Source organism: Panthera leo, chromosome D2 (genome assembly GCF_018350215.1).
Source record: "Panthera leo isolate Ple1 chromosome D2, P.leo_Ple1_pat1.1, whole genome shotgun sequence".
Lineage (NCBI taxonomy): Eukaryota > Metazoa > Chordata > Mammalia > Carnivora > Felidae > Panthera > Panthera leo.
In genome coordinates this window covers 78,244,492-78,265,235 of record NC_056689.1, presented here as the reverse complement: position 1 = coordinate 78,265,235, position 20,744 = coordinate 78,244,492, and the positions used below count along the sequence as shown (strand labels likewise).

Sequence of the window (20,744 nt, the reverse complement as noted above, 5' to 3'; positions counted from 1 at the left end):
TCTCTCTCTCCCTCTCTCTGCCCCTCCCCTGCCCACTCTCTCTCTCTCTTTTTCCTTCAAAATAAACATTTTTTTAAAACTTTTTTTTTAGATTTTTCTAAATACATTTTCAGTTCCTACCTAGGCTAGTAACTTAGAACTGAATCGATCAATAGAATTGCCAACTATAACAAATGTTTCTCTGATCCAAAAAATAAAGATTTAACAGGAATATAAAGCAGTCATGTCTGTACGTAATACTTCACATGCATTTCTCCAAATGCTGACAGAGTGAAACGTCTGTCTGCCCTGAAGCTGAAGTGATTTACACGTGTACAACTTTAACAACAGTTTTGGAGAAAACACAGATGCCCTTCTTCCCAAATTTGAAAAATGATTTCCCGGTGCCTAATTTATGCAGACTGGAAAGATAAAACACAAAAGATCAATCCCAAGAATCATGACTAAGGCCTTGAACAGAATACTTCAATGCCATGGAGGTTTACTTCCACAAAAAGGCACGATAGTTTAGACTTTTATACCAGCGACAAGGGGGAGAGGCCCGTCCCTGTGGACGTCAGTATTCTGTGTCAATGCACTTTGCGATGGTGTTGAGCTGGATATTTGAAGCTCCTTCGTATATTGTGCCTTAAATAAAAAGGGAGCAAAAAAAAAAAAAAAAAAAAAATTAGGAGTGCACCCATAACTACGTGTCTACATTAAGACATAGCTTCTACACATTACCTCTGTATATTTGCCATAAAACTGTCACTAGTGATATCATTCAATATCCCCTGAATATGGTACTATATGACAAAGTCATTTTGCCTAAGAGATGAAAATATTCCATTTGGAAATTGGATTCTGATTCCAGAATCAGTAGTAAACGGTTGAAGTTCATTGTTCCAATCTATCAACGCATGAGCCTGGATTGTCACTCTGAAACAGACAGCTTTCAAAGCTCCTTGTTTTGGTCTTCCCGCCTGGGAGTGGAGCGTCAGACGGCTCAGGCTTGATGGGGCGCTGGGCTTCTGAAATTAGAACTTAGCTTCAAAGAACGGCATTAAACGAATCAAACGTATTAACATTTTTGGTAAGAGAAAAATGACAAGTCAGTTTGGTTGCAGTTTTGCGAAAAGCTCTGTTGAGGCGTTTATAAAGGCAACTTGATGTCTTAAAAAATATAAATCCATCCTTCTTCTTGAAGGAAGAGGTGGGGGAGAAAAGCCCAGCCCCAGAAAAGAAGAGAGCCAATAAACACAATAGTGAAGAGATTACAATTGCCTTTGCCTAAGTACGGTAATATAAAACCAAACATATACAGCAGGCCACACGGCTACAGAGGCAAATAAAAGAACACAAAAGAAAACGTAAAAAAATCTACCTACCAACTTTTGCATCTCGGAAGTATTTTTCCACAGGGAAATCTTTGGTGTAGCCGACTCCTCCCATCCACTCGATACACTTACTGGTTGTGAGGCCTGCAATCTGCCAAAACCAAGCAGCAAATAATATGCTGAAACCGCATAACTCATGCACCATAAACACTCCTGCGGAATATTTTAGTAACGTGGAGACACTGCTGTCCGCCGATCGGAGTTACTTTGTAAGATCGCATTGTCTCCTCAGCCCCATTCTCTACGCCATTTTTGGCAACTCGTTATTTATTCACAAAATTCCTATTTTCTTAAGAACGTTAGGGTACTGTTCAGACACCTATGCACACCGACAGGTATCGTTACTCAGCAAATATATACACAAAGGGCCTTCTTTACATCACGTACTCCGCCAGCCGCTGGGTAAACGATGGTTGGGGGCGGTATACGACGGTCACTGGTCTTTTGGTTCCCACATCAAACCAACAATTACAGAAAGTGATCAACTCTACGAGGCAAGGAGAACTGGCTAGGGAAGCTGATGTGATGTAGAGGGAGAACAATGTGAAGAAATTACAGCTTCACTGAGGCCCAAAGGACGAGTGAGGGGACATGTCAAGTTGAGGAACGTGTGGGAGGGTTTCAAGGGGCGAATGGGTTTACCGACCTCAAGGACCTGAGGGATGGTGGGCTGGGGTCAGGGCAAGCTGCGAAGAGAATGGAGAGGCAGGCGGGCCTCCTGAGGGCAAGCATGTTTAATACTGTAATGGCCCCCCAGTCTGTGTGCATGCTAATCCCCACAAACTAATGTTTGTTACCTTACATGACCACTGGGACCCACAGATGTGGTTAAGTTAAGGGCTTTGAGAGGGAGATGGTTCCGGACTGCCTGGGTGGGCCCAATGGCATCACAAGGGTCCTCATAAGGGAAAGACAGAGGCAGGACGGCTCAAGCCAGATTTGAACACGCTACCGCTGGCTTTGAAGACGGAGGACGGGGCCACAGGTCACGGAATGTGAGCAGCCTCTAGAAGCGGGAAGAGTGAGGAAATGGATTCTCCCCAGAGCTTCCGAAAGGCAGTTTTGCTGACACTTTGATTTTATCCCAGTGATATTCACTTTAGACTTGTGACCTCCAAAGCCATGACATAATAAAACTGCAGTGTTTTAGGCCACTACATTTTTGGTCATTTGTTAAACGCGGCAATAGGAAATGAATACAAGCACTGTTCCATTTGCCGTGAGAAGCCACAAAGGTTAAGCTGGAATGGCATGGCCTCATGAACACTAAGAAAAGGGAAGAGGGGACTAGAGGAAGCGACAAGGACCAATGGAGCAGTCGGAAGATGAGTGGAGGCGTCTGGTGAAGAAATCACCCGGCTTGTTCAATAGGGGGCAGCAGAAAGGGAGGGAAACATACAAATGCAAGAAATACTCGGGGCAGAGTCCTCAGCACCTGGATGATGGGCTCAAGGTGGAGACGACGAGGAAGGGGGTGGTGAGATGACGCTCAGGCATCTGACTGGTGCGATGGGTTGGGCAGGTGAAGTGGAAATTGGATCTGTTAGTCTGGAACCCAGAAGGGAGGTTGAGGCAGGAGATTAAATTTGGGGGCTGAGACGTTAAGTGGCTACCGGAAGCTATGGAATGAATAAGGCATACTGCCGAGGATGGGACGTAGCAGTCAGCGACCGGGCAAAGTTCTCCGGCCAGTGTCCAATGGGTTAAACAGAGAAGGCAGAAGTATCAACAGAAAGCATTAAATTAAAGCAGAAACAATCTCTTCTTGTGTTTTTATTTCACATGAGCTCCCATGGCATTCACCTGGCCCCAACTGGAAGCCACGGGTGTGATGCCATCATTCAGACTGAGGCTCACCCAGGGATTTATGGTGGGTGTTCTACCTGAACTGGGCCACTCGGTTTCCACAGAAGAGCCTGTAAAGACATCAAGACCTCGTAGAATTGAGCACTTTCCTACGCAAGGTTTGCAAGTGTGCTTTTCTGTTGCAGGAACTGGAAAGTCTACGTTATTTTACTTGAAAAACAAACCAATTATCAACACTCCTAAGTGGAAAGGTTAATACTTTTAAATAATGGGGAGGGGAAGGTGAATTACGTTTTGTTTGTCTTACCTCTGATGCATAGTATTTGGCCATGGATGCTTCTTTCATGAATGACTTTCCACCTTCTAAAAGCCTAGCAGTGTTGTATATTAGCAATCTTGCAGCCTCCAGCTGGGTGGCCACCTGAGCCACTTGGTGTTGGAGCCCCTGTAATATTTAGGCCCAAGTTAGAGAATTAGGACTCACGAAAACACCGCTTATCCTCAAAGTCTTGCCTGGACATGGAGTGCTGACACACTGAAAATATGCACCCCCTGCAAAGGAATTTACATTCATCTTGTAGAAATACTTTAAAATCTCCAATCTAAAAAATAATAATTAAAATATGCAATCTAAAATGAAATACATTATTTCTCAGACAACTTTCAAAATTCATATAATTGTAAATGTCAAGACTTAAGAAATCATCACAAAATGAGGCTTAAAAATTTGACTGTTAGGGCGCCTGGGTGGCTCAGTCGGTTGAGCGTCCAACGTCGGCTCAGGTCATGATCTCGCAGTTCGTGGGTTCGAGCCCCACATCAGGCTCTGTGCGGACAGCTCACAGCCTGGAGCCTGCTCCAGATTCTGTGTCTCCTTCTCTCTCTGCCCACCCCCCCCCCCCCCCACTCACGCTCTGTCTCATTCTCTCAAAAATAAATCAATGTTAAAAAAAATTAAAAACAAAACAAAATTTGACTGTTACATTTAATAATTTAAGCCCATTGCATGATCAAAATTAAGCTTAAACTAAATCCCAGCAAAGCAAAAGTGTGAACATATTTTTCATCTGCTTGAATTCATAAAATTTTGATTCTGCATATAGCCTTGGTGCATTAAAAAGATGCTGTTAGGGAGAACCTGGGTGGCTCAGAGGGGTTGAGCGTCCTACTTTGGCTCAGGTCATGATCTTGTGGTTTGTGAGTTCGAGCCCCAAGTGGGGCTCGCTGCTGTTAGCCTGTCAGTGCAGAGCCCGCTTCAGATCCTCTGTCGCCCTCTCTCTGCCCTCTCCTGCTTGCGCTGTCCCAACAGTAAATAAATACTTAAATTTTTTTTTTTAATAAATCAGTAAATCAGTAAACAAATACATAAATAAATAGATGCTGTTAGTTGCAAAGCAGTGAAAGAACAGTTGAAGCTCCAATTTTGTCTAAGTATCTTTATTAAAGTACCTCTACGGCAATATTCATGAGCAGGTACCAGTTTCTTTAGGGTTATAGACAACAGAAGACTAATTAAACAAACAAAACAAAATAAAACACCCTGAAGAAATCACTACCACTTCAAATTTTAGAGGATGGAGGGGCACTCACTCAATGTTAATCAAGAAAAGGAGTGAGACAGTGAGTGAGAATATGAGTATTAGCAGTTTATAGTTACAAACTATATCCTGGAAATACGGACATGGGTATGTCTATTACGAACAGAAATTTCTCATGCCCAATATCTCTGTCTGCCCAGATATGTACTAAGCACCTACTATACACCAGGCACTGTGCTGAGCACTAAAGATGTTGCACTGAACATGACAGTCAGAGTTCCTTGTGCTTATGACTTATATAGCCCAGCAAGGAGAACAGTTAAAAACAGTTCGAAAATACCCGATAGATTCTCCTTCTCTTTCTGTAATATTTGGTATGCACGAAAAAAATCTGTTACATGTGTATAGCTTATAAAGCATCATAATAAATTGAACACTCACTAACCTATGTGTACAGCAAATACCATCCTCCTTCTAATTTATCTTTTTACTTTATGGCGTCTTTTGAGGAAAAGAAATTTGGTAGCCAAATTCACCATTATTATTATCTTTTACAATTAGTCTTTTGGGGCCTTGTTTACAAAATAATTTCCCTACCATGAGAGCATAAAGATATTCTCTATTTTCTCCTAAAACTTAAAAAAAAATTTTTTTTAACGTTTATTTATTTTTAAGAGAGAGACCGTGCAAGCAGGGGAGGAGCAGAGAGAGAGGGAGATACAGATTCCGAAGCAGGCTCCAAGCTCTGAGCTGTCAGCACAGAGCATGACATGGGGGTTGAACCCATGAACTGTGAGATCACGACCTGAGCCAAAGTCAGAAACTTAACCGACTGAGCCACCCAGGCACCCCTAAAATTTTATTTTTTATGTTACATCTTTAGTATATCAGAAATCTATTTTCCATGTATGGTGTGAGGTAGGGATCCAGTCTCATTTTTTTTCCACAAGGAAAGAATAGCCCCACTCAGTGATCTGCAACACCACTACTATCCTACATCAGGTTTCCATACGTGCCTAAGTCTATTTCTGGCCTTTCTTTTTTGTTCCATCAGTCAATTTGTCTATTTCTATGCCAATATCACTATTCTAGAAATAGTTTATGGCTTGTTATGTGGAATGCAGATTCTAATTATTTTTGAAAAGCACATTCGGTTCAATTAAACCAACAGTTACCATCTAGGTTGTCCACTCCAATGACCACATCAGGTGCCAGGAGAGGCATAAAGCTGATGCCGGCAATGTCTCTTGCCCTACAAGAACTAACGATTGCTGAATACCGGTTCCCTGACTACACTGTGAACACAGGGCCTGACATGGAGAACATATTCAATGAATCTATCCTGAACACACAACTGAGAGAAGTGAGGATGAAGAGGCCTCATCTTTACCCAAGGAACTTGTAGTCTGGACAAAACAAAGATGTGAATGATCACATGCAAAGCAAAACACAAACTATTCTAATGCGATTAAAGCAGTTAGAGAAAACTCTACCTTTAACCAAAGCATCAGATATACGTGGATAGATGTATAAAAATATATTATAAAATAATTATATATAATAAATAATGTTGTTTTTCAAGATCGAATTTCCAAACGTGTTTTCCAAAAGTGTTTCTAAGTGTTTTCTAATGCCACAAGAGGCATCTCTGGAAGTGCCACGATTATACCAATTAGTACACCTGACCCCGTATCCCTCCCTTACCAACTCCACAGACACAAAAATAGTTTCTGGCGTACCGAGATCTCCCTCAAATTGCCTCCGTATTCTGTCCCTTTCCTTGCAATCTGTGTGGTAGCTGGCCTGAGAGAGTTCGCTAGTACAATAACATGAAAGACCAGAAGCCAAGACAGAATCTGACACATTACTAGCTGATATGTCCTTGGGACATAATCTGATAATCTGACACATTACTAGCTGTATGTCCTTGGGAACTCAATCTCCAGATGCTTCAGCTTCCCACGTATAAGACGCCACGACAGCACAGGCTGTGGGGGGCCCTGGCCAGGACTGACATGCTCACTCAGACTTTCCAGGCCAGAACTGACTGTGCCTCGTATTTCCATGCACGTGCAATCTGTGTGTGCCCACGTAATGACAAATAATTACTACAGCACCTGAAGACAACACATCACAACAGAACTGGTAATGGAATAAGAAATTGTACTTGGGGCCTGCTTACAAGAAGATTTTGTGAACATGTAAAGCAATTTTTCGGGATTTTTAGGTAAAGTGCTTAAGCAAGCTTGGTAAGCTGTCACTCCAGGCTTTCCCGAACCCAGCAAGGCCTCAACATGGACCGGAAGATGCCACCGTCACCAACGGTCCCCTTATCTGGGGAGCTCCGAGAAGCTACATCATTAGACCGGGCCCCTATTTCCCAATACGCTTGGCTGAGAACATCTCGTTTGTACCCACTGCAGCACACTGTACCTTCTACAAGAAAGAAGGGTCAAGGTGTCGTCTTTTGAGGATTACCGCATGGCTCTGACCTGCGCAGGGGATTCCTAACAAGTGTTACCGTTTACTGAGCACTCGTTAGACTCAGGCAATGTGCTGAATACTCTACACATCTAGCGGATGCGAAGTCACCCTGAAGTCACCCTAGTATCATCTTTAGAGAGGAGTCATGCCACAGGCGGGCCTCAAGGACTGTTGTTCTGCCCTTGGAGAAGGTCAAGGCATTCACAGGTATGCTCCCTGAGACCTATTCCTTCCTCCTCTCCACCTCTCCCATTAAAATCCCCCCGAGGGGACGCCCTCCACAGCTTTATGACACAGCTCTTCATTAATAGGAAGCCACGACAGTATAACTGGCTAGAAAGAGACTGAGAATTACGTACCTGAAAATCGAATATCCTTTTGCCAAATTGTATCCTTTCCTTCATATATGGGATAGTGTGGTCAAAGCAGCCTTGAGCCAATCCCAGCATCTGTTTAAAAAAAAAAAAAAAAAAAAAGAGCAGAATTTCTTATTTTGTTGTAAGTTTAACACTGTTAACTATTTAGGGTATAAATCCCTTTTACAGGCAAATTGAATAGCTGGGGTAGGGGAAGGGCTGGCGAGGTGTGTGTTAATACCTTCACCCACTGCATTTGTAGAAGTTAATTTCCAGTAACTGGGAGAAGATTCGAGAGATTTCACATACACATGAGTCTACTGAATTCTTGCAGGGTAAATCCTACGGCTTGGCTGTACTTGTACAACCAGGTTACTTCTAAGGAAGCTTCTCCTCTAAGCTCTGATTCTCCAGGCATAAAGCAAGCCACAGAAATTTTGCTCAGAACTGGCCTCAAAAGACTAGAGCAGCTCCCTCTGGTCCTTCTAGAAGGCAAGCATGGAAGGTCACTTCCTAACCTTCTATCTTCCTGTCCGTTCTGCATACGATCAGGATTAATAAGGACTTCAGGGGAAAGGGCACTAGAACATAAAAGAGCAGTGTTTTCCAACCCTGGAGGCATATCAAGATCATTTGTGGGGACTTGATTAAAAAAAAAAAAAAGTGACATGAGGGTCTAACAACTGAATCTAAATCTTGAGAATGGAGGGGGTGAGTGGCCTAGGCATCAGCGTTTAAAAAAATTTTTTTTAATGTTTATTTATTTTTGAGAGAGAGAGACAGAGCACGAGTGGGGGAAGGGCAGAGAGAGAGACACCCACAGAATCTGAAGCAGGCTCCAGGCTGTCAGCACAGAGCCCGATGCGGGGCTTGAACTCACGAACTGTGAGATCATGAACCGTTTAACCGTTTAACTGTGAGTCGGCCGTTTAACCGACTGAGCCACGCAGGTGCCCCGGCATCAGCGTTTTAAAACCTTAATGGTTCACTGCAGGGCTAAAGCGAGAGCACCTGGTGAAAACATGGATTTAGGCACTTGAACAAATCAGGACATGGTGACAATCTTAGCTGAACTGTCCCGTTGCTAACTAAGCTCTGTATTGAACTATTCAAGCTTAGAAATGGTTTCCAAATTTCAACACCAGGTAGCCACTTAAGCCACCATCTACTTATGCCAAACTATGTGGGTTTTAGAAAAAGGAAACAGGGGTGCCTGGGTGGCTCAGTTGGTCTAAGTGTCCGACTTCAGCTTTAGGTCATGATCTCACGGTTCATGGGTTCAAGCCCCATGTCAGGTTCTGTGCTGACAGCTCAGAGCCTGGAGCTTCCTTTGGATTCTGTCTCTCTCTCTCTCTCTGCCCCTCCCTGCTCGCACTCTGTCTCCTCTCTCTCTCAAAAATAAACATTTAAAAAAAAAAATAGAAAAAGGAAACAAATATCAATAGCAAAAGCTTTGTGGGAAATGCCCATAGACTTATTAATATTTCATTAGTGTTCACATTTTCCTTTAGCCTTTTATTTTGAATTTTCTGGAGAACAGAATATTGTGCTAAAAATGAAAGGATCTCCCCCCCACCCTGCCAAAAAAAACACCCCCAAATTTTAGTGAGGCAGCGACCCAATGCATTTTTGGCTGAGTCAAGATGATGTCATCAAACGTTTTTTTTTTTTTTTTTTTATTTAAATTTGATTTAGCCAACTGTCACCAAACTCTTAGGACTAAAATTCACAGCATGTGAATAATATCCTACATTGACGTGAAAATTGAAATCACTGGCTGTCAATCACAATAGGCTTCTCATCTCTGTACAATGTTTTCACTATCATTTACTGAAAAACTAAATAGTCCTTGGCTGCAGTTTTGAGGACTGATGCCTTCGGGTCTCTGTCAGATGTGACTCTTGCTCTAAAAGGCATTCACAATGCTAACCAAGAAATAATAACTACCTGACCTTAACTTTTAATTAGGTTATAAGATAACTCAGAGTAATTAGACTAAAGCCCAGGCTGTGTATTTTAATGCCAGAACATCTATATTATTTATATGTCTGAGAACAAGGAGATTCAGACTACAGTTTTTAACACCGTATCTGATGACGCTGAATCACAGAAAAACATTAAGAAAAACAGATATGCCAATTCTCTCATTATCTAGCTTTGTGGGAAACACGGGTTAAGTTTTGATCTAAGAATATTTTGTCAGCAAATTAACAGCAACACAAAAACCCCTAGGGTAATAGCATGACATTTACTATTCCAATAGCTAATACATGTAACATCTTCAAAACCTAAAAGCTGTCAGTTTGTAAATTCTGGATATTCACTGACTAAATGAATTCTACAAATTCTGTAAATATATTCTACAAAATGATATATTTTTTAAAATGTTTTATTTTTAAGTAATCTCTACACCCAGCATGGGGCTCAAAGTCACGACCCCGAGATCAAGAGTCACATGCTCTACCAACTGAACCAGCCACGTGTCCCCCAAACGACATTTATAATAAAACCCAAGACTTTATTCATGTTGCTAATCAAGAAAATAACCGAGGGGTGCCTGGGTGGCTCAGTCGGTTGAGCGGCCGACTTCAGCTCAGGTCGTGATCTTGCGGTCCGTGAGTTCGGGCCCCGCGTCGGGCTCTGTGCTGACAGCTCAGAGCCTGGAGCCTGCTTCTGATCCTGTCTCCCCCTCTCTGACCCTCCCCCGTTCATGCTCTGTCTCTCTCTGTCTCAAAAATAAATAAAGGTTAAAAAAAATAATAAAAAGAAAATAAAAAAAAGAAAACTGGTATCACTTCACAGAAAAATGTAATATGCATTACAAAGGGCAAATTTGATCAAAAAAATGGAATAGTTCTCATCTTATATATCCTATTTTATTGTGGTTATTTTATTTCAAGCACTACACACAAAAAATTGCCAGATTTTCACATGCACAACACTAGGCAACACATTTTTCATTATTTATAGATTAGAGGGGCACCTGGGTGGCTTGGTCGGTTGAACGTCTGACTTTAGCTCAGGTCATGTCTGAGCTTTTGAGGGTTCAAGCCCCACATCAGGCTCTGGGCTGACAGCTCAGAGCCTGGAGCCTGCTTCAGATTCTGTGTGTCCCTCTCTCTCTGCCCCTCCCCCACTCACACTCTACTCTCAAAAATAAACATTAAAAAAAAGATATTATAGATTAGAGATGCTTACTACACAGACTGTTATGTATTCTTAATTTAAAAAATTTCTTCTAGCATGAACCTCAAAAATTGAAACGATTTTTTAAAAAATGCACATTTAATTTATTAACAATATATTTGAGAAGTGATTGATGCAGGTATCAGATAATACTTAACATTCTCAAAGCAGAAAAAGTGTCACCACTAAGCCATTGTTTGGCTCTCAGGGCATTACATAATTGACCAAAAGTGGGATTTTCAAGCTGGTGGTCAGACGCCATTCTCCCACCTCACGGAAGGGAAGGGCGCCATCTTGTGTTCACACGCTTCCAAATATTCATCAGTTTTCCTGCATTTTTTTCTTTCTACGTTTAATGGACCCACACTGTGCAAGAGTCAAACGAAATGGCCACAATGTGACTAACCTGTGCAGCAATTCCTATTCTGCCTTCATTAAGACTCCCTATGGCATACTTATAGCCGTGTCCAATTTGTCCCAGGATGTTGGTTTCTGGAACCTGAAGGGAAAAATGTAGTTATTTCTCCATTTAATTTTACAGAGTTCATTTTGATTATATAGTTTTACATGCACAATACTCCCAATTCGCATCATAGGACTCCAGCCCAGGACTTAGCAAATTCCAAGGAAACTGTCAGCTACACCCGTCTCTCCCTCTGCACCTCTTCCCACACACGGGCTCTGGGAGACACAGGACTCAAGTCTGTGCTGTTTGCTACTGCGTCCTCTAGCGTCTAGCCCAGGCGTGTGTGAAACAAATGAATGGGTCTAGAGAAAGGGTAATCTCATACAATTCCTGAATCCCAAATGAGATTTGGGATTTTAATCTGTATGCTATAGGATGAGATACAACATTGTAGAGATCACAGAAAATAGGCAAGTGGTTTCCTAAATCAAGGGTGTGAAACCTTTCTTCTGCCAAGACTATTCTTCCCGTAAAAATCAACTGAGGTTGTGTGCACACAGTTGCATGTGTATACCAGGGAGGGCAAAAAGGAGAGAAGAAATAAAGTGTTTATTCATCATTAAAAAAAAAAATCTAGACTAGGAACAATGAAACAAGACACTTAGCTTTATAACCCTGGGGGAGGAAGTGGGCAGAACAGAGGAAGAAAGGGCAGCGGGAAAGAAGCCAGTCCGGGGAATCAGTGAGGCTGAAACATCTATCTGTACAGTCACCCCGTGGGCACACACAACACATGCTCACTCATGAACAGAAAAATCGAGTGGCGATAGGAGTGGTAAAAAACCCGTCACAACCTGTTCCACCTGAGTCAAGTTCTAACTAAGCATTCTGGCCATCTTCTCTTCCTCGGTTGGAACTGATTCCACTGAACGGTGGGGCGACGCCAGGTCGGTTCCCAGGCTCGCTGAGTAACATCCCCACCTTGTGGCCTTTAGTATATCCAACACCACACACCTGTCTCGGAATGCAAGTTTATAAAGTATAAATGGCTCACAAGCATATAAATTAAAAAGTATAAATGGGTGGGTGGGGGGACGCCTGGGTGGCTCAGGCGGTTAAGTATCCGACCTCAGCTCAGGTCATGATCTCACAGTTCGTGAGTATAAGCAGCGAGGAGCCTGCTTTGGATTCTCTCTCTCCCTCCCTCTCTGCCCCTCTTCTGTGTGCACGCGTGCTCTCTCTCTCAAAAATAAGTAAACAACAACAACAAAAATTTGTTTAGGCATAAATAGGATTAATCTTCAGCTTTGGCTCTGAGGCCAGCTGCTGGGGAGAAGCTTCCATCCTTTGCCTAAACTCTTGTGAAAAGTACATTTAGGGGGCGCCCCAGTGGCTCAGTTGGTTAAGCGTCCGACTCCTGTTTTGGCTCAGGTCATTATCTCATGGTTCATGGGTTCCAGCCCCACGTCAGGCTCTGCACTGCCAGTGTGGAGCCTGCTGGGGATTCTCTCTCTCCCTCTCTCTCTGCCCCTCCCCCACTCGCTTGCACGCACACTCTCTCCCTCAAAATAAATAAATAAACTTAAAAAAAAATAAAAATACTTATTTAAAAAATAAGCACATTTAGTCACAGTCTCACCTAAGAACATCATCCCAGTTTTACAAAATACTCTCCTATGCACACTCAACATTGTGACACTTTTCTTGCACATCGATAATTCCGTGCAAAGGCTTATTTCGCACCAGTCTTTCCCTGGAAATTCTAAGACACCCACCTTGACGTTTTCAAATGTTAATGGGCAGGTGGAAGAAGCTCTCAACCCCATTTTGTTTTCTGCTTTCCCTATGTGAAGGCCTTCAGTATCGCGATCTACTAAGAAGCAGGTAATTCCTTTATACCCCTAAAAAGAAGATTTAAAATGCAAATAAAAAATGTTATTGCCACACTCGAACTGGGAAGATCCCTTGTTTCCAACAGTTGAAAGTTACCAGAAAATTAAAACTGAACTTCAGCATTAAATAGTAATGGGCTCAGGGGCAGCTGGGTGGCTCAGCTGGTTATGCATCTGACTCTTGGTTTTGGCTCAGGTCATGATCTCATGGTTCGTGGGATCGAGCCCCCCGTTGGCCTGACTGCACAGAGCCTGCTTGGGATTGTCTCTTTCCCTCTCTCTCTGCCCTTCCTCCACTTGTGTTCTCTCTCTCTCTTTCTGGCTCTCTCTCTCAAAATAAATTATCATTAAAAATTTTTTTTAAAATATCAATGGACTCAGAATTACAACATGTGCATTAGGACACAAGAAGTTCTGGAAAGCACTAGGTTCAGAGTTAAGAAGGCTACAGGTTCTTTGACTTTTTCAAAAGCCATTATGGCTAGTAAAATTAAGATATGCTAAGGTATTGTGTGATCATGAGAATTTCCATGTTTTAAATTTAATTTTATTAAATACTTTAAAGTTTCAAAATTTAATTCAATTACGTGTTAGGTCAGAGAAAGGACAAAAGATAAAATGTATTGACTTTTTTGCCCTGTATCTATTTTCTAACTACACAAAATATTCTTAAAAAAAAAATGTACTAAGTCAGTACTTACATTCATCATTAAATAGAAACTCTGGAATCCTACAGAATGGAAGATTAGCTTCCTATATAACACACTAGGTGGCAATTAATAAATAGTCCTCCATGTAAGTAATAATCACATCAACCGTATTTATTCAGGAAGATCAGTAAATAAGAGGATGAAAAGAAATCAATTGTCCTAACATTTTAGTCCTGAGGAGAAGGAAGGATTTCAGACCAAGTTGTAAAAAGGAAATGCACGCAGGCAAGAGATAGAAAGAGAAAACGTGGGGCGGCGGAGGGAAGCAATTTTGCTTCCAAACTTACAAGGTCAGAATTTATGTTTGCCATCACCAGGAAGAGCCCCGCATACTCAGCATTGGTGATCCACATCTTTGACCCATTGATGACATAATAATTTCCCTTTTTATCAGCTCTGGTCTTCAAAGCAAATGCATCGCTACCTGCTCCAGCCTCTGAAAGGCAGAAACTTCCTATCTACATATGCAAGCAAAAAAAATTCCAAGTTAATAACTGTATATGTATTCAGTATAACAAATACTTATGGTAAAGTAAACATTTGTCAGTGAAAGCTTTAGCCACTTTTAAAAGCCTGTACTTATCAAAATAATAATGGTATCTTCACGTTATTATTTTCTAAAATACACCCTACTGGGGTGCCTAGGTGGTTCAGTCAGTTGAGCGTTGGGACTCCAGCTCAGGTCATCATCTCATGGCTCCGGGTTTGAGCCCTGTGTCGGGCTCTGTGCTGACAGCTCAGAGCCTGGAGCCTGCTTCGGATTCTGTGTCTCCCTCACTCTGCCCCTCCCCCACTCATGCTCTGTCCCTCTCTCTCTCAGAAGTAAATGAACACTAAAAAAAATTTTTTTAAACATAAAATATGCCCTACTATTTGTCGAAGACAGATTTAAAGACTTAAGCACACATATTCAATGTTAAATTGAATGAAATTGGTTCTAATAACTGCAGTTTTCTAGACATCTCACCATAAATGAAACTACCAACAAAGGTATTACGAAAATATAATTGGGGCCAAAAAAAAAAAATTTTTTTTTTTCTGTGATGATTATTCTCTGAATTGCTGAGCAGAAATGAGAGGTAGAATAGATTTTTCTAATAGCATTAATTTATGGAGCACTGCTTGACTGACGAATGGTGCCGCGCTGTGGTCTTGGATAGGAGTCAACATTGCAGCTGAAGATGTCCTAAGTTTGGAAGAGATCAGATTCATTTCAACAACTATCAACTCACTTTCTCTGTCGCAAGCTTGGTCAAATAGGTAGCCTTTTGTTCTTCTGTTCCATGTTTTCTAATCAGATTGTTAATGACGGTGTTCTGGAGGTCACACAACAAAGCCACAGACGCATCAACTTTGGCTAATTCCTCTATCGCTAGGATAGAGGAAAAAAAGGAAGCTCCTGTTCCTCCATATTTTGTTTCAATTTCAATACCCATCAACTAAAGGAAGAACAAAGAGACAGATTAAGAAAGTTAGTTTCTATATGGGAAAGTTTCTTGCAAGAACAAATTCAAAACCAAAGTTTAACTATGTAAGTTCCTAATTTTAAAATCGCATATTTCATTTTACTTTGGTATGGCTACTTCACTACGTTGTAAGTTACAAAAACTATAAGACTATATGTAACTATATAAATTTGAAAAGGATGTAGTTATACACTAGAACTATCATTTGCTTCCTTATGGAATCTAAAACACAAAAATTGGTGAAATGCTCTGAAGGATAACGGAATGGAATAATGACAAAGTCTCGCACACTAAGGAGACGGAGGAAGGCAGTGGGTCACGATCTCTTCTGGTCAGCCGCCTCCACCTTGACTCATTCGGCCAAGATAATGACTGAATGACCATTCCTCCTGGGGGCACTGTGGCAAGTCCGGATGGTTAGTGGACATCTGGTGGTCTCTTCCTGAACCACAACAGACAAGGCAGAGGAGCCTGGTAAACACGACCAGATTCTGGCCAAGGCTTTCCAGTGCCCGTCTGACTGTTCAGCAGCTACTCCTGAGTCTGGAACATGAAATGTCCCCAGTCCCCTACTTCTAAGTATTCTCTTTCAGAAAGAGAATGTGTGTACGTGTAAATCAAGACCCAGAGCTGTTCACAGGTAAAAGGATAATACTGCTCCTTTCCATTCTGCGCAGACACTTCTGGAATGCTGCAGCACGGTGCAGTCTGGGTTCCGGCTGCTATGTTTAAGCTCATGGGAAGCTTAGCGGATGGGCAGGGAGAAGCACAAAGGCGGGAGACTGAGACGGTGAGAACTACAAATGATGTTCTACCAGGGAAAACTGAAGGATTCGGGCGTGCCTGAAGTCTGAGGAGGGCGTGATAACTCATCTGACTGTAATACCTTAGAGCTGTCAGAGACACTGCTTCTCCAAAAAAGTCACCGATTTTCCCTACTGTAAAGTATTTCCCTACAAGTACCGGAAATACCGTACTTGTCAGCTATTAAGGCCGGTGACCACAGCACGGGGACAAGAGGAGGCTGAGAACAGCCGGTGCAGGATGTGTGCAGTCAAGCAGAGCCTCCAGGTGGCGCTCCACCTAAGGAAGAGCAGGCCGTGGGGCCGCAGCGAACCCAGCCAGCGAAAACTCTCTGGTGGGGGGAGTGGAGTCCAAACTGTAGAGCAAACACTAAGACTCCTCAGAGCAGCCTAGAGGTTCTGCAGACAGTGGAGACGAAGCCTGCCCAAAAAACTGGATTCACGGATGCTATCTGACCCACCGGGACTCCACAGAAGATTCCATTTTCCCAGACGTTTCACTGCTTTAAAGAAAGGTGGAAAAATCACTATGTATGGTATTAAAAAGCTGGTCTCTTGGGGCGCCTGGGTGGCTCAGTCGGTTGGGCGGCCGACTTCGGCTCGGGTCATGATCTCGCGGTCCGTGAGTTCGAGCCCCGTGTCGGGCTCTGTGCTGACAGCTCGGAGCCTGGAGCCTGTTTCGGATTCTGTGTCTCCCTCTCTCTGACCCTCCCCCGTTCATGCTCTGTCTCTCTCTGTCTCAAAAATAAACAAACGTTAAAAAAAAAAAACAAAAAACTGGTCTCTTTAAAACCGGGAAGAAGCAAAACGATTTAGGTTTGGCGAGAAAGGCTATTTTTCAAATAGGATTAACAAACCAGATTTTAGCCAAGGGCTCTGAATAGGAGCTACTAGTTCTGGGATATCCCTAGTATTCAAAATGAAAAATGAATGATTGCTTCACGCCTACGGAGAGGGAGAGATGACGAGTGAGTGCAGTGATTCTGAAAATGTTCTCCTTGGAGCCCCCATGCTGATAAACCCACAGCCTAAACAATTCTACCTTTTTTTTTTTTTCAAGTTTATTTATTTTTGAGACAGAGAGAGACAGAGCATGAACGGGGGAGGGGCAGAGAGCGAGGGAGAAACCGGAAGCAGGCTCCAGGCTCTGAGCTGTCAGCACAGAGCCCGACACAGGGCTTGAACTCACAAACTGCGAGATCATGACCTGAGCTGAAGTCGGAAGCTCAACTGACTGAGCCACCCAGGCACCTCAAAACAATTCTACTTTTATCTGCTCTGTATCCTGGGCTTCCATCAAAGGACTACGTGACTTGAAATCTGGAAATCGGTTTCCCTAGTTAATGTGGAATTCAGATGTCACCTGAACTTCTAAGTTTACCATGTACAGAGGGACTCAGGTAGAATATACACTTGACTATGAAGTTTCACTAAAGTTGGCTTCTTAATCTTGGGCATTACCGAGCTGGATGATTCTTTGTCACGCAGCTGTCCTGCACACAGTACAATGTTTAGCAGCATCCCTGGCCTCTATCCCACCAGTTGTCAGTGGCACCCCTAGCTGTGGCAACCAAAAACGTCTCCAGACACTGCCAAATATCTCTTGAGGGACAAAACGGCCTCTAGTTGAGTACCACAGGTCCAAAGAAATCACTCTCACTTGCTTCTAAGCCCTTTACTTAAGAAGTACAGGATTTCCAATTTCAAATGTTAAATCAATTAAAAGAAAATCTTTAACTAGGACCTCAATCTAAAAGAGAACATACAGGGGCGCCTAGATGGCTCAGTCGGTTAAGCATCCGACTCTGGATTTCGGCTCAGGTCACGATTCTGTCACGGTCATGAGATCGGGCCCCGAGTCGGGCTCTCTGTGTGCTGACAGTGTGCAGCCTGCTTGGGATTCTCTCTTTCCCTCTCTCTCCAATCATGCTCTCTAATAAATAAACATTTAAAAATAAATGGATGAATGAATGAGAACACAGATAATTCTGACTAGGAAATGAAGACTTCGTTATGCCATCATTAAAGTCCCTAAATTTAAAAGCATGCCTACATTTGAATGCCGGAAAGTACAGTATTTTTAAAGTTTGAAATGGGAAGAATTACAAAGTATATACCCCTTGCTGAAATAATCCTTGTATTACTGATTCCTCCATTTTTGAATTTTCATCCATCGTTGAAACCAGAGGAGCAATCTGTTCCTGGGCAAATTTTTTAACTGTAGGGGAAAAAAACCAATACTGATAACGTCTTTATTCTATTTAATATAGCAGGTTTTACTGTTTTCAAAAAAATGTTTTAAATTCATGGGAAAAAAATTGCATTCACGAACTGAGGTGCACACATCCCCCAGGCACATCACGGAATTTCACACCAGGGACCCAACTGGTGAGCAGAGGGGTCTGGAGGTGAAAGTGAGCCGTCTACTCACCTGTGTTCTTAATCATCATCTCCTCCTCTGTAAACATCTGCAGGGCGGCGCAGGATGGCCCATGATCCGTTACACCGAGCAGAGCTGCTGACTGGGAAGATTTCAGGACACGGGGAGGAGTTTTCCAAGAAGACAGGCAAGTTGGGACATGTCTTCTTAGCTGTAGGAACGGTCCCCCCCGTTGAACAGGGAACACACACACACAAGGTAAAGAAAAGTATCTGAACATCAGTTTCTTCGGGAATAACTTTATAACCCACTCTCCTCTCTTGCGTCACCAAAGAAGGGGAACGTGAGCTGGCACATTTTAAAATTCACAGTCTTGGGACCCAAAACCCAAGTTGGTTTAACATGTGTGTCCTTGGGGCGCCGGGGTGGCTCAGTCGGTTGAGCGGCCGACTTCGGCCCAGGTCATGGTCTCGCGGTCCGTGAGTTCGAGCCCCGCGTCGGGCTCTGTGCTGACGGCTCAGAGCCTGGAGCCTGTTTCGGATTCTGTGTCTCCCTCTCTCTGACCCTCCCCCGTTCATGCTTTGTCTCTCTCTCTCTCAAAAATAAATAAACGTTAAAAAAAAATTTTTTTTAACATGTGTGTCCTTTACCAGTGATGAGCTCTTCTAACTAAACCAATTTCCCGGATGATTACCTTTTACCTTCAAGGAAACAGAACTTTCTAGGTGGAACTCATTCTTAAAATGTTGCATTCCATGGGCTTCTTTGAAGGGGAAACCTGAATATAAAAGCACTACTGGGTGACCAGAGCAAAGAGCATTCTCAAGCGGGGTGGGTTGCACAGGGCAACTGAGCAGGGGTGGGGGAGGAGAGTCCCCTGCCCTACTGGCTGCAGAAGCCAGCCTCTTTTGATTCCTGAGGCTACTTTTGTTTTGTCAGCTTCTCATTAGTAAGAGACAATGTGGCATAAGGGTTAAGAAAATGGGCTCTATAGTCTGCAAGGACTGGACTAGTTTCAAACCTAGCATCTGGTATTTACCAGCTATGTGGTCTTGGGCAAGTGATTTCAGCCTCAGTTAAAACCTCTGAGGCTGTTTCCTTCCCTGCAAAATGTAGATAATAATCCCTTGAGTTTTGTGAGGATTCATGAGACAATCTGCATGAAGGGTTTAGCATAGCACCTGCCATATAGTAAGAGCTCAATAAACAGTGATGACTATTTCTACTCGGGCCCCTAAGAACACAGCAGTGGGGGTCCTACCAGAGGTAGCTGTGGCAGTAGTAACAGAGTTAACCCGCAAGGCTGGCTTTTCTTGCCATTCGTGTATCTCCCTGCCGCAGTGGCCCAAATCCTTCAAACGTGCCAATTCTGCTTAAACAATGGATTTGCTCCAATTTTGTACAAAAAAGAAGTCATCGAATTTTAAATACTTGCCATACCTTTCCAATTTTATTTTGTAGAATTCTATTGCAAGGGAAACAGATAAGGTATCAGTCTTTTCCTGAACGTAAAAACATGCTAAGTGAAAGAAGCCAGCCACAAAAGATCACAGATCGTATGATTCTATCTACATGAAATTTCCAGAAAAGGCAAATCCACAGAGACAGAAAGTAGAGCAGCGGCTGCCTAGGGCTGGGGGGGTGAGAAGGAGCAGTGGTTACAAAGGGCACAATGATGGGCTCCTGGCTGGTTTACCTGGTAGAGCGCGTGACTCTTTATCTCAGGGTCGTGAGTTCAAGCCCCACACTGGGTGTAGAGCCTACTTAAAAAACAAAACAAGAAAGGGCACAATGATCTTTTGGGGGGTGATGGAAATGTTCTAAATTGGATTGTGGTGATGATTCTGTAACTGTCAATTTACTGATAATCATTGCGTTGCACACTTTATTTTTCCTATTTTTTTAAAGTTTATTATTTTTTAGTAATCTCTATACCCAACGTGGGGTTCGAACCCGTGACCTCAAGATCCAGCTTCAGATGCTCTTCCAACTGTGCCAGCCAGGCACCCCGTTGCCCTACACACTTTAAAGGAGTGAATGTCATGGTATGTAAGTTATACTTCAATTAAGCTGCTTTAAAAAAAGAATTAGTTGGGGCACCTGGGTGGCTCAGTCGGTTGAGCGTCCGACTTTGGCTCAGGTCACGATCTCGCGGTCCGTGAGTTCGAGCCCCACGTCGGGCTCTGGGCTGATGGCTCGGAGCCCGGAGCCTGCTTCCGATTCTGTGTCTCCCTCTCTCTCTGCCCCTCCCCCGTTCGTGCTCTGTCTCTCTCTGTCTCAAAAATAAACGTTAAAAAAAAAAAAAATAAAAAAAAAATAAAAAATAAAAAAAGAATTCGTG

The 20,744-nt window shown here is 42.9% G+C and overlaps 1 protein-coding gene across 4 annotated transcripts in view; it reads right to left on the bottom strand.

Moving 5' to 3' along the window:
* Positions 1–464: 464 nt before the first annotated feature.
* ACADSB (acyl-CoA dehydrogenase short/branched chain) overlaps positions 465–20,744 on the bottom strand; it is a 36,701-nt gene continuing 16,421 nt past the window's right edge. For 2 of the 4 annotated variants that reach the window (XM_042908909.1, XM_042908911.1), the window contains exons 2-11: positions 18,455–18,614; positions 18,141–18,241; positions 14,987–15,193; positions 14,042–14,212; positions 12,928–13,053; positions 11,153–11,245; positions 7,564–7,653; positions 3,490–3,627; positions 1,368–1,467; positions 641–1,010 (exon numbers count right to left, since the gene is read on the bottom strand). In XM_042908909.1, the coding sequence (XP_042764843.1) occupies positions 877–1,010; positions 1,368–1,467; positions 3,490–3,627; positions 7,564–7,653; positions 11,153–11,245; positions 12,928–13,053; positions 14,042–14,212; positions 14,987–15,193; positions 18,141–18,241; positions 18,455–18,614 (1,320 nt within the window). In that variant the 3' untranslated portion in view covers positions 641–876. The other 2 variants (XM_042908910.1, XM_042908912.1) reach the window with 2 other exon arrangements.